The following is a 13,093-nucleotide window of genomic DNA, read 5'->3' as shown; positions in this document are numbered from 1 at the left end:
TATAATAGGCTATTACTTTCCAGTGGACAGATGGCAATGAACCAGTTTTTTGTTTTTTCCTAGTCATTTGCATTGCCATTTAGTTTAAAAGCTACCTTGGTGTTACTAAACCCACAACAGTAAAATCTGTCTGTATACAGTAAAGCATGCTTGTTTTACTCGCTGTGGAAACTAAGGGGGCTAATCATCCACACTGTGTAAAAAGGCTGTTTGATCCCATTTGTCTGTACTATCAGATGGATTGGGGACTGTGGAAGGGGCATATCAGAGCCCTAGGAGGCAATCTGCACATGCTCATTTTGGTGTGTATTGCTAGTAGTTTTTTTCTTTGGACAACGCTGATTTACATCATGTGATCAGCACAGGGCCAAACTGATGGGAATGTTTACATGCTGTCTGCTGTCAAATTTTCTATTGCTCTGCACCACCACTACCCCATTCCCTGTGTGAAGGGGTAGAGGAGTGTAGATCCAGCGCTGTGCAGTTGCATTTATTCTCCCTTTTTTCTGAGCACTTGAAATGTAATGAGGGAGTGGGGACGGGGCAAAGTCCCACTGTGTGTAATACACAGCTGAGAAGACACTGTGACTTCATAGCAAGTGGCTTGCTATAGGGACAGAGGAGCAGACATCGCTGGCTGGGGACCTGAGAAGAGGATCAGGGCTGCTCTGAAGTACCACAGCACAGAGCTTGTGAGTTGAACATGTCAGTTAAAAAATAAAACTGTAAAACTTGCCAAAAGTGTGTGGTGTGTGGGGGTTTTTTTTTTTTTGGATACCTGGCCACATGCTTAGTGTTGTAATAGAAGTGTTGCACTTGTCTGCTTCTGACACGCACCTTATTTCTTTTTTAGATTTGGAGCAAATGCCAAGGTAGTGCATTTCCTGGGTAAAGTGAAGCCTTGGAACTATACCTATGACAGTAAAACAAAGACTGTGAAAGGTGATGCACATGACCAAACACTCATTCACCCAGAATTTCTACAGCTTTGGTGGGACATGTACACGTCAAGAATCTTACCCCTCCTTACAGAACATGGTGTGGTCAAAGATGTGTCAATTGGCTTAAAAGCGGTAGGTTTGCCATTGGGTTACATTCTAGTATTATCTGTAAACTATAAACTGGGGATTAGTGAGTAATTTGGAAAGTATAACAGGTTTATAAAGATACAAATGGCAAGTTTGAGTTTACAGTTGTATCTATTTAACCCTGATCCTATTTTTGTGGGATGTTTTGGCTTCTAGAACTCTATGCTCACTGGCACAAGTGTACCATATGTTTTCACAACTTTAACCAGCCGGCGCAAGGTTTTGTATGGGAGGGCAACACTTTCTCAGGAATGGAGTTGCTAAGTTGGGAAGACAGGTGAAACTATAACATTATACGTTGCTTTTCACTACCAAAGGCTCTCAATTATATGGGGTAGTTGGAAAGCCATGATGAGAGCTGAATTCAGACATGCAATTGGTGTTGTCAAAATGAATCGCACAGTTGCTACAGATTTTGGGTACTAATTTTTTTCCCCTCCCAGAAGCTGTACAGTGTATGTAAACCATTCAACTTCAGCCTTCAGCTGCTTCATTGAAACTTTGAAAATTAAGGTAGAAGTTGGTTGCTGTGCACAGCTGCTCCAGTTTTGATACATTTCCATATTGGTTTTTAATCACATGCTCACTTTGTTTTTAAAGCGTACTTCCACTTTTGTAGCTACATTTGGATAACCTAATTTTGTACATGTTCTCATTCACATAACAAACTTGCGTTTTTTAATCAAACTCAAATTCATATGTAATGTTAAGGAGGGGGCTGGGGAGGCATGTCTGCCATAAATACTGTCTATACTGTGCTGGCAGCTCTTGTAAACTAACAAATGGTTAAGATCCTGAATACCTGGGAGGTACTGTATGTTAATGTACTTAAAACTGCCCCTCAAGCCTTTCCCTTATCTGCATGCCCTCCATCTACAACGCCATAAAAGTTGCTTATACTTTGTACAGTATACACCTGCTTTAGAAAAACCTAGACAAAAAAATATTATTTTATGCATGCATATATGAAAACACATAAGGGTGGGGGGTTTCTTTAGTTTTATTTCTACTTTTGCAGCCAAAGTTTAAACTCCAATTCCTGGGTAAGAACATTTCTACATCTCCTGTTTTCCACTACCTTTTAAGCTGAAGTTGTGTGATCATCCAGAACCTGAGTCCTCTCGGGTCTGAGGACAGACATCTGAGGAAAGTGAAGGGGACTGGCTGACTGTGATATTGCTACTCATGTCAGCCCAAGGCTAGGAGTAGAAAGCCAGGAGGCAGTGCATGCTGTTTTCTCTCCCTCTTTCCTGCCAGTGCAGCACTTCTATATTAACAAGCCGGGAGTGGTGTTCATGAGAATACAGCTGCACTAGTGGGAAGGAAGCGTGGGAGAGAACACAACATGCACTGCCAAGCACAGAGGTGTCTAGAAGAGCCGAGAATGAAAGACAGTGGAGGGATGGGGCTGTGAGCACTCTCCCTTGGGCTCCTCTCACCAGTGCAGTGTTCTTGTATCCTGTAAACACAGCTGCAGGCTTCTGCATACAGGTGCTCTAACAGCTCAGGACTGTACCAGCCTGATCCCCCTCCCATTTTTTTTTTTTCCCTTCCCTACCACCTCCCCACACTGGCTGCAGAAATTGCAGATTGGGGGGGGCTGGTAAGCAAACCTTGAAATCTTGATCTCTGCAACTGTATATAGAAGCAGGCAGCACTGTTCCAGTGCTGCCCTGATTTGACATCAGCCTCAGAGTATGAATGGCTTTGAATACTTTTTTTTTTTTTTTTTCCCCCACTGATTATACTGTATGACTGGGTTTAAAGGTAAAGCCATTCACATGACTATGTAAAGCTGAAGTACAGTTGTCGGTCACAATTGTCACTTCAGAGATCAGAATTATGAATTTGCCAACAGCCACAAATACATTCATAAATGTGGAAAAAATCTAAAGTAACATGACGCTTGGGGTACAGTCTCACCAGTGGCTGCAATAGGAGGCAGCAACAACTGGCGTGGTGGGATGACAGTAGTGCAGATGCACCAACTGCAGTACATCAATGTTTGGTTAAAAGTGAAATGTCACAGTTAAGTTCCATTGGCCACTGCATGATGCAAGGCAGTAGATTGCCTCATTGCAGAGTGCATTCAGTACCTTGGCATACACCACTACATGGTGGTGACAACAAGCCAGATGGGAGGCAAGGCATTTTACCTTGTGTGGTTGGATTGCATTGGGTAAAAATGCACTTCCAGCTCAATGCAAAACATGACTGAAGTGGTCTTGACAAGCAAGTGACTGCTGGGTATGGGACCTTAATACACAGAATGCTTGAAGGTAAATGGGTTTTATAAAATTGTTCTAAAATCTGACTCCAGGCAATGTCTGTTTCCTTTTTCTCCCTCCCACCCCCTCTAACCCTTCCTGCCAAATTTTAATGTTGGGCAAGACTAGGCCAGCACACTTAATGAGGGTAAAAAACTTGCTTGTTAAAGTAAAACTGAACCTGTACTGAAAATATTCAGTATACCTGGATGACAGGATCTACAGGTCATTGACTGTTTTTACTGAAGGCAGCTGAGGTTCTGTAATATTCAAGCTAACTCTGACTCTATGAAGTCTCCTGTGAGTTCTTTAATGTGGTGAGGGCAGACAAACTATGACCAATAGGCCAGAGGGGAATGGGTTTCCCCTTCTGCAGGGAAGCCAAGGTTTCCACTTGTTGCTTTTGGTATTCTGACTGATTTTAAAATGGAGGTTTCACTTGAAGTGAGCTTACTATATTCCATTTGCTGGACAAAGCACAGTACAGTTTTACTAAATGTAAACTTGCCAAACCTGGGCACATGGTTTACTGAATTCACTGCATATACTGGTTGTGATGGTCAATAATGCACATTTTTACATTCGAGCAGGCCTAGCTTGAAATGTACATGCATGACTGCCAGCAGCTGATCTGCCACTACCTTGTACACCAACAATGTTGCTTGTTATACAGGTAATGTCATTTGTGTGGTTTCATTGTAGACAGTGGATATAAAGTTTAAAGACCCCTATTAAAATGTCAGGTTTCTGTGATTTAAAATGTGATTAAGATAAATCATTTCAGAAATGTTTACACTTTTTTTCTTTTAATTTGACCTATAAACTGTACAACTCAATTCAAAAACAAACAAATCTTTTGGGGGGGGGGGGGAAGTAAACCTAAACTAATCCAGTTGCATAAGTTGTGCACACCCTCTTATAATTGGGGATGTAGTTTTCAGAATTTAGCAATGGTATTCAAAATCATGTTAAATAGGAGTCAGTATACACTTTCCATTTTTAAAGTGCCTCTGATTAACCCCAAATAAAGCTCAGCTGTTCTAGTAGGTCTTTCCTGACATTTTTCTTAGTCGCATCCTATAGCAAAGGCCATGGTCCACAGAGGGATCTTGTTAAAAGGTATCAGTCAGAAGAAGGGTACAAAATAATTTCCAAGGTATTAGATGTACCATGGAACACAGTGAAGATGGTAGTAATCAAGTGGAGAAAATATAGTGCAACAGTGACATTATCAAGAACCCTCCAATTGATAAACACTAGAAGAAAACTGGTCTGGGAGGCTGCCAAAAGGCCTACAGCAACATTAAAAGAGCTGTAGGAATATCTGGCAAGTACTGGCTGTGTGGTACATGTGACAACAATCTCCCGTATTCTTCATATGTCCTGGGCTATGGGGGAGAGTGGTAAGATGGAAGCCTTTTCTTGTGAAGAAAAATATCCAAGCCTGGCTAAAATTTGCAAAGACATCTGAAGTCTCTCAGGATGTGGGGAAAATGTTATGGCCAAAAGGTTCAACCTTGGTTAATTCCAAAAGATATGTTTGGTGCAAAACGCCATACCCACAGTGAAGCATGGTGGTAGCATGCTTTGGGGCGGTTTTTCTAAACCGGGAACTGGGGCCTTTGGAACTGTTCATAATTCCCTCTACCTTGACAAATACCTGTCAATATTGGCACAAAACCTTCAGGCTTCTGCTAGCAAGCTGAACATTAGAGTAACTTCATCTTTCAGCATGACAACAACCCAAAGCATACATCCAAATCAACAAAATGGCTTCACCAGAAGATTAACATTTTTTTAGAATGGCCCAGACCTGAATCTAATCGCGAATCTGTGGGATGATCTGAAGAGGGCTGTGCACAGGAGGTGCAAAAACACTCCAAATATGTCATTGCGAGTGTAAGGAAGAGTGGGCAAATATTGCCAAGATGTGCCATACTAATACTCAGACTATTTGAGTACTAGAACAAAAAAAAAAAAGTACTTCACGTATTTAAGGGTGTGCACACTTGTGCAACCATATTTTATATATTTTTTTTTTTTACTTCCACCTAAACTTTTTGTTCTGAGTTGTACAGTTTATAGGTTACATTAAAGTTGGAAACTTCTGAAATGATTTCATTTTTTAAAATCACAAACCTGAAATTTGACTTTTTTTTTTTTTTTTTTTTAACAGGGGTGTGCAGACTTTTTTTTTTTTTTTTTTTTTTTATATCCACTGTACACTATATTGTCAAAAGTATTGGGCGCCTGCCTTTTACGCACACATTAACTTTATTGGCATACCAGTCTTGGTCCGTTGGGTTCAATATTGAGTTGGCCCACCCTTTCCAGAAGAGTAGAAGCTGTTATAGTTGCAAAGTATGTCCTAGGTTTAGGCGTGTCTGGGTATGTTTGACCATTCTTCCAGAAGCGCATTTGTGAGGTCAGGCACTGATATTGACTGAGAAGGCCTGGCTCAGTATCTTCTAATTCATCCCAAAGGAGTTCTATCGGGTTGAGGTCAGGACTCTGGTGTGGGAGGAACTTGACTGGCCTGCACAAACTTGCTCATCCATGCGCCTTTTTTTTTTTTTTTTTTTTTTTTTAAATGGATCTTGCTTTGTGCACTGGTGCGTAGTCCTCTAGAAACAGGAAAGGGTCATCCACAAATTGTGAGCGTGCAGTTGTCAAATGTCTTGGTTTGCTGACCCCTTAAGAGTTCCCTTCACTGGAACTAAGGGACCAAGCCCAACCCCTGCAAAACATCCCCACATCCTAATCCCCCCTCCACCAAACTTTACACTTGCACAATGCAGTTGCAAGAACGGTACTTGCCTGACTGCAAAGTCCAGACACGTCCATCAGATTGCCAGAGGAGCATGAATTGCCACTCCAGAGAACATGTCTCCACTGCTCTAGAGTCCAGTGGCGGTGTTTAAACTACTGCATCTGATGCTTTGCATTGCACTTTGTGATGTAAGGCTTGGATATAGCTGCTCTGTCATGGAAACCCATTCCATGAAGCTCTCTACACGCTGTTGTGGTAATCTGAAGGCCACACAGTTTGGAGATTTTTTTAGTTAGGCTCTGTAGACAGTTGGCTTCTTCTGCACTTCAGCATGTGCTGACCTCACTCTGTTATTTTACATGGCCTACCACTTCATGGCTGAGTTGCTGTTCCCAGTTGTTTCCACTTTGTTATAGTACTGTGAACAGTTGACTGGAATATTTAGTAGTAAAGAAATTTCACAGATGGACTTATTGCACAGGTGGCAACCTATCTTGTACCACGCTTTTTCACTGAGCTGAGAGCTACCCATTCTTTCACAAATGTTTGTATAAGCAGCCTGCATGCCTAGGTTTTTTTTTTTTTTTTTTTTTTTTTTAAACTCGCCTGTGGCCATGGAGGTGATTGGAACACTTGAATCCAGTGACAGTGGTATCCCAAAACTTTTGGCAATAGTGCCCCAGTACTTTGGCACTATAGTGTATATACAGAGTAATCCAGCCTTGGCAGGATGATGTGGTCTGACCCAAAGCAGAGTAGTGTCAAGATTTGTGCCTTGGGAGGCTAGAACTATCTAGTGAGATGTTAATGCTCTCTGGTCCATGAAAATGGCAGAACTTTCTTTTGGTTGGTCTTGCCTGCAGTGCACACTGTTACTTATAATCAGAGTGCCATATCTGCTTTTTCCAAGGCTGTGGCTACAGGGATTTGAGTCTGTTTTTAAAGTTAAAGAAAAACCAGCACTAAAGCCAGCTTCTGCCTGTCATGACCAGTTCAGGCCATGCAAATTGCAGTGTCATAGGGCTTGATTCTGATGTGTAGGAGTCCCATGATTGCCCCTGAGCAGTGGGGACAAACCAACATAGTAACAGGCTTTAAAAGTTGTTTTTGAACATCCTTTTGCGCTCTAGCATGTTCTGAGAATTCCTGATTTTGTTTACATTCTCTTCAGTGTGCTTAAATAGGACAATCTGGAGCAGCTGTGTGGCAGTCTGATCAGTTTTTGATAAATTCTCCAAAATTTGCTGTCAGCCAAAAACTAAGCTCTGCATCATGCCGTTCCAGTTTAAAGTGTGGGATACTATGTGGCTGTAGCATCTCCAATGCTGCATCTGTTCACTTGTTTCTCAGTCTTAGAAGCAGAGGGGATCAGTGATCTTTAAATCTTATTTGTCTTCAGTGAGCTGCTGACTGTCGGTCACCAGCTCTGTGCTCTGCCCCTCCAGTGCTCACTGTGCCAGGCTGTGGCGCAAGCAAGAGGCCAGTAGTGGCTGGATCAGGCAGTCGGTGTGCTGAGAGCCGGTTGCCAGTCAGTAATCTGGGTGGATCCCTGCAGGGCCTGGACTAGCTCTGTGACACAAGTGTGGCCAAAAGTTTTTGCCAAATTTTTTATTTTTATTTTTTTGTGCTGGCGTCAAACCAAAAAGACATGTACATGAAAATTGCCAAAGCATCTCAAACTTGGCATTGGAATTAACCAGGAACTGCCTGACAGTGTTGCCTAACTATGGCTTTAAATTTTTTATTTTTTCTATAACCAGGGAGACCACAATGACATGGTACATGGTAGAATGTTCTAACTGGTGACTAGGATCATGAGGACATTTAGGAAATATGACAGCTGACCTTTGTCTGGCTGACCCAATGCCTTTAGTACATCTGGCGTCAACCAGAAACATATGAGATCTCCTTTTTGGATTTGTAGGTTGTCTTAGGTCAGCTATTGGTTTCTTCCAAATGTCAGCACTTGTATTTCACTCATTAGTTTTGCTTAATGTAAACCTGTCATAGGAAACAAACCTCTCTGCCAAATTTTGTTTAGAAAGTTGCCCTGTGTTGGTCATTCAAGTAATTGACAGTGGAAGAGCTCGACAGCCAGGTAAGTGTCTAAATGGAAAGGTGATGTAAAGCACTTGATCTAGAACAGGTTGGGAGGAGTCTCAATGTATTGGACAGGTTAGGATGGCTTCCAGTAAACTAGTACTTTCACGAGGGAGGGGTCAGCAATAAGGTTTCACGGTTACACTTTCTATGGCAACTGGGCCACCAAAATTGTGAGGGGGGCGCACACAGTGCTTTGATTGTCCTGGACTTTTCACAATTGGATATAGGTGACTTACAACAATGAATTTATGTACAATACTGCTTCTGTTGCATGTGAATTTTATTTCTCTAAATGAATAGATGGGCATTGTATTGCATGGGCACTCTTCCTTTTCATGCAGCACAGGCCTCCTTAATAGGGTATCTCAAATCCTCAACCTCTTCACTTTTTGCTTAACTTTCTATAACTATTCACAGCTGTCGGGCTTGGTCTGTTCACTGGCTTTCTCTTGTCGCTTCTGTAGAGAGGTATGAACTTAAAGTGTTGTCAAATTACTCTGTACAATCTGCAGATTCCATCGCAGTTTTTTCTTTTTACTTGGGTTTTTTCTTTAGTTTACTCAGTCTTGCTACTTCTGTGTTCGGTTCTGCTTTGCCTGCTTTTTTTGCATGGAGGCTATCCATTAGTTTCCTCATTTCCTCTTATCAGGTAATAGCTCAGTAGCCTGTAGTAAAAGGTGGTTTTGTTTTTAGGAGGAAGTTACAGAAGCAGTGTCACAGTTGTCAATAGCAACTCCACCTCCTCAACCACCATCTATATCCTCAGAAGAACGCAGAGAGAGATGGGAACAGGGCCAGGTTGACTACATGGGAGCAGATTCGTATGAAAACATCAAGAAGAAGCTAGACTCCTATCTACAATAGAATTCTACTGTTCTGCACAAAACCTCAAAGGACTTTTCACAACCTGTTCTGCTTTGGAAGCAGTCTACCACAATGTTTACTAAACTGCTAGGAGCTTTACTAAACTTCAGCTGGTGGATATTTCCACATTTGTGAGTGGGAAATGGGAGGGGAAAGGCATCTTTTTGTTATAAACCCAGTACTGTGCCATTTTACCATTTTTAGAGTAGCAAAGGGACTGTTGCCTAAACCAGTGAACAAACAAAACCTGTAAGTAGCACAACCTCAGGTTTTACAATTTCCAAAAGGATGTAGTTGGCACTATTGATGCACTGGCTCCTACTGCTCATGTTTCCTTTTTCTTGGACTTTCATAGCTGTGTAAGCTCTTCAGTTCCCCTATCCAGCAGAGTGCCCAAAATGTTGTCCCCCCTTTTTTCCCCTCTATTTGCAGTCATTTATGAGCAAGCAGTTCACTACACTGGAGAAATGTGGCAGTATTGTGCAATAGAACCAATGTGTACACTGTAAACATCTTGAAATGCTGCTTGTTCTGTACTATAGAGGGTTAATGTTATGCATTTTTTCAAACCAACTGTAATAAGGCACTTCAAAGAAATAAACTGGTTATGGTCGGTGTATTTCGTGTGGTGTGTGTGTTTTGTTTTTTTTATATTCCTGCTACACAGGCCTAACAAACATAGCATACTGTCTGATTGTAGGCTACCAGCATAGAGCAATGTATGTTGGTCCAGCTTGGGATGGAGAGCCTGAAAGCTGGAATGTATGAAGTTTTCAAATCTAACACTGGTTGGGGCCATATTGCATCATAACAAAAGTAATTGGAGGAATACTAACCAGGTTGAACTTTAGAAGGTATATTTGAAGTGTTCCTAACTGGATCGTTTAACATGTCCCTGCCTCCTCCCTACAATTTTATATCTGCTTATTGGGCAAGTTGGACAGGTAATTTTTGGAACAAGTAGTGAGCATTTGAACACAGCAGATCAACTAAAGCAGCAAGATGTGACTCCAGACTGCAAGCAAACATTTTGGAAAGCATCTTACAAAGTGATTCCTATTCCCTTTTACCCTTTCACATGCTCCCTTGACTCTTACTTCTTACATTAGTGTTTGTTTTTGTTCTCAAATTTTTAACATGCCCCTTTTCTTCATCCCAAAGCTTGTATGTATCAACCAAATCCTCTCCCTATAACTGCTCATCTTCTTAACTCCTTCCCACCAATAGTACACAGATATGCAGTCTCACAGAAGTGGGCCTTTTTATCCATGAGGCTGCATACCTGTGTTGTGCTGACCACACACTGCACAGCCTGCTCAGAGCCCTGGGACTCTTGGTCCCTGGTCACCTGATGGCTGTGATGGTCTTTGATTGGATTTTAGTGTTCAGTTGCATTGCAGCCCACCCATGTTTCTTCTGAATGGAGAGAACATTTACATCCTTCTCCCCTGCAAGGAAAGATGCAAACAAAAGCTAGATCAAGGTTTGATCTAGGTTAGTGTTGGGGTCAATAAGGGTCAATATATTTAAGGTTTAAAAAAAAAATAAATAAATCCTACCCAAAACACCCCTCTGGTTATTTTTGTGGGTAAAGTATGGTAATAAGTCACACATTTTATGACAGCTGTATATTTCTTGCCATCATACTTTTATTATCAAAGGGAAAATCTGGTTCATGATCTTACCATTTACCACCAAAATTGCACAATTACTTCAGAAGAAAACTAGGTATAAGCCACCTGGATGAACAAGTAGTTTAATGCAATTTTGCAACTTTGGCATGTTTTAGCAAAACTGTACATATTGCAGATGTTAACATTTTGTATTGCCCTGAGTCACTAAGGGGTTAAACACTTGACCCATATGGTAACCTACACCCCAGGACAGTGAGGTGTACATCTACCCATCTTTAACCTTTCTCCTAGTTTCTGGGGATATCTCCTTTTTAATCCAGGCCCTCAAATGTCTTACTACTGCCCCCACCCACATGGCACCCTCCCTCCTCTGGAAACAGCAGGTTTAATGTCAATTACCTTGCTTCTAAAACCACCCCCCATCTCATGTGACTTGTGGAATTCTGTGACAAGCTCACATCTGTCCATGACTTGTCTTTCATTCCCTTAACCTACTTCTTACTGAATCCTGGCATCAGGCCTGCCTTTCCCATGGTGGTAACCACTGGACTTGCCTAGATCCAGTGGAACATTTTCTTTTACATCCACTGTGTACCTACCTCTCCCTTGATATTTACTGTATTTGCCTGTTCTGTGAGAATTGCAGTGATCAATTGGCTGCCTGGACTAGCTGTCATTCATTTTTGACTTATCTCCCTGGCATACCTTGCGGAAATGCCACTGTCATTGTTGGTGACTTTGCTCACTTAAAAATTGGGCACTTATACCCCCTTCCTGCCCAGGCTAATTTTCAGCTTTCAGTACTGTTAAACTTTGACAATTACTCAGTCATGCAACACTATACCCATATGCAATTTGTTTTTTGCCCACACAAAGAGCTTTCTTTTGGTGGCATTTAATCTGTACTGGGTTGTCTTGCACTGTAAAAAATTTTTTACTTTGCTTCTGTTGTAAAATTTTTGTAATTAAATAATTTTTGGCTACAAATTATACTGCTACATTTCTTTGGTTAAAAATAACTTAAATCTGTCTATTTGGGGTGGGTGAGAGTCTACAAGTTATGGTACCAATCATTGAAAACTGATCACACCTGCTGTACTAATGTCCTATATCATTTCTTGAGACATTAACATGCCACAACAGTACAAATACCCTCTCAAATGACCCTTTTTTTGGAGAGTCCACAGTATGTAGTCAGAGATATAGTGAGTACTTTTTTTTAAAAGTAGTTCCTCCCCCCCACCCCCACAAACCACACAATTCTATTAAAACTTTTTTTGTGTGCCACAAAAGTTTGTCTTTTTAAAAGTTTTATTTCTCCCACACAGCATATGTATACTTACACCTACAGCTCAAAATGCATACTGCTATGCCTCCTGCGTATGGGGATACCACAGGTGAGATTTTTCACAACCTAGCCACATCGAGAGGCCCAACATCTAAGGAGCACCAGCAGGTGTCCTAGGGCTATAAATTACACATTTAATTTGCTGACTACATATTATACTTTTGAAGGCCCTGGGACACCAGGACAATGGAATTACCCATAAAATGACCCCATTTTGAAAAGCAAACACCCCAATGTATATTCTGTGAAGCATGAGTCTTTCAAACATGTATTCCTCCCCCCCACATTTTTGGAATGAAAATCTATAATTTTTTTTTATAGATACACTTTTATATTTCCAATATAGTACATGCATACCAAAAATTACACCCCAAAATACATTGTTGATTTGTGTGTTACACTTGGAGGGGTTGCACAAACACTGTATAGCAAACAAAAGATTACCTGTGGTAAGAGGAGAGCGTTGGTCTAGATCTGTACAGGCACCAGGTAGGAACATGGTCCATGAAAACTCCTGGGTCAGTACAGCCAAAGTATGGTGCAGGCAGGAACATGGTCCATTAAAAAAAAAAAAAAAAAGGGTCCAGAGTCATTACAGGGAGCAGGCAGAAATATGGTCAGTACAGCCAAGGTATTTGTCCAGGCAGCAGCCAGGAACATGGTCCATAAAATGTCCTGGGTCATTACAGGCAGTAGGAAGATATATAGTCAGCACAGCCAAGGTATTTGTCCAGGCAGCAGCTAGGGACATGGCCCATTAAAGGTCTTGGGTCAGTACAAGCAGTAGGCAGAGATATGGTCAGCGCAGCAAAAGCATTGGTCCAGGCAGCAGGCAGGAATATCAGGCTTCGGTCAAGTAGTACCAGGGGTAGAGGCTTTGTCCCACCCAATCTCTTCAAAGCCTCCAGACAAACAGACCCTTTATGGAGATTACAAAACCCGGAGAAAACCAAAAACTGTTTTTCTTTACTCTGAACTCTACTCTGAAGCCCTTCACATATGTAAGACCCCTGTGTTAT

The 13,093-nt window shown here is 41.5% G+C and overlaps 1 protein-coding gene across 5 annotated transcripts in view; it reads left to right on the top strand.

Moving 5' to 3' along the window:
• GYG1 (glycogenin 1) overlaps positions 1-9,711 on the top strand; it is a 55,858-nt gene extending 46,147 nt beyond the window's left edge. For 3 of the 5 annotated variants that reach the window (XM_089669526.1, XM_089669530.1, XM_089669529.1), the window contains 3 exons: positions 854-1,073; positions 8,646-8,696; positions 8,922-9,711. In XM_089669526.1, coding sequence (XP_089525652.1) covers positions 854-1,073; positions 8,646-8,696; positions 8,922-9,092 — 442 coding nt within the window. In that variant the 3' untranslated portion in view covers positions 9,093-9,711. Of the gene's footprint in view, positions 1-853; positions 1,074-8,166; positions 8,224-8,645; positions 8,697-8,921 lie in introns of all 5 variants that reach the window. The other 2 variants (XM_089669528.1, XM_089669527.1) reach the window with 2 other exon arrangements.
• The last annotated feature ends 3,382 nt before the right edge of the window (positions 9,712-13,093 follow it).

This window comes from Staurois parvus, unplaced genomic scaffold (genome assembly GCF_062004578.1).
Source record: "Staurois parvus isolate SC_StPar_1 unplaced genomic scaffold, SC_StPar_1.0 ptg000078l, whole genome shotgun sequence".
Classification (NCBI taxonomy): Eukaryota; Metazoa; Chordata; class Amphibia; order Anura; family Ranidae; genus Staurois; species Staurois parvus.
The sequence above is the reverse complement of the archived record's forward strand: the minus strand, read 5'-3'. Positions and strand labels throughout refer to the sequence as shown.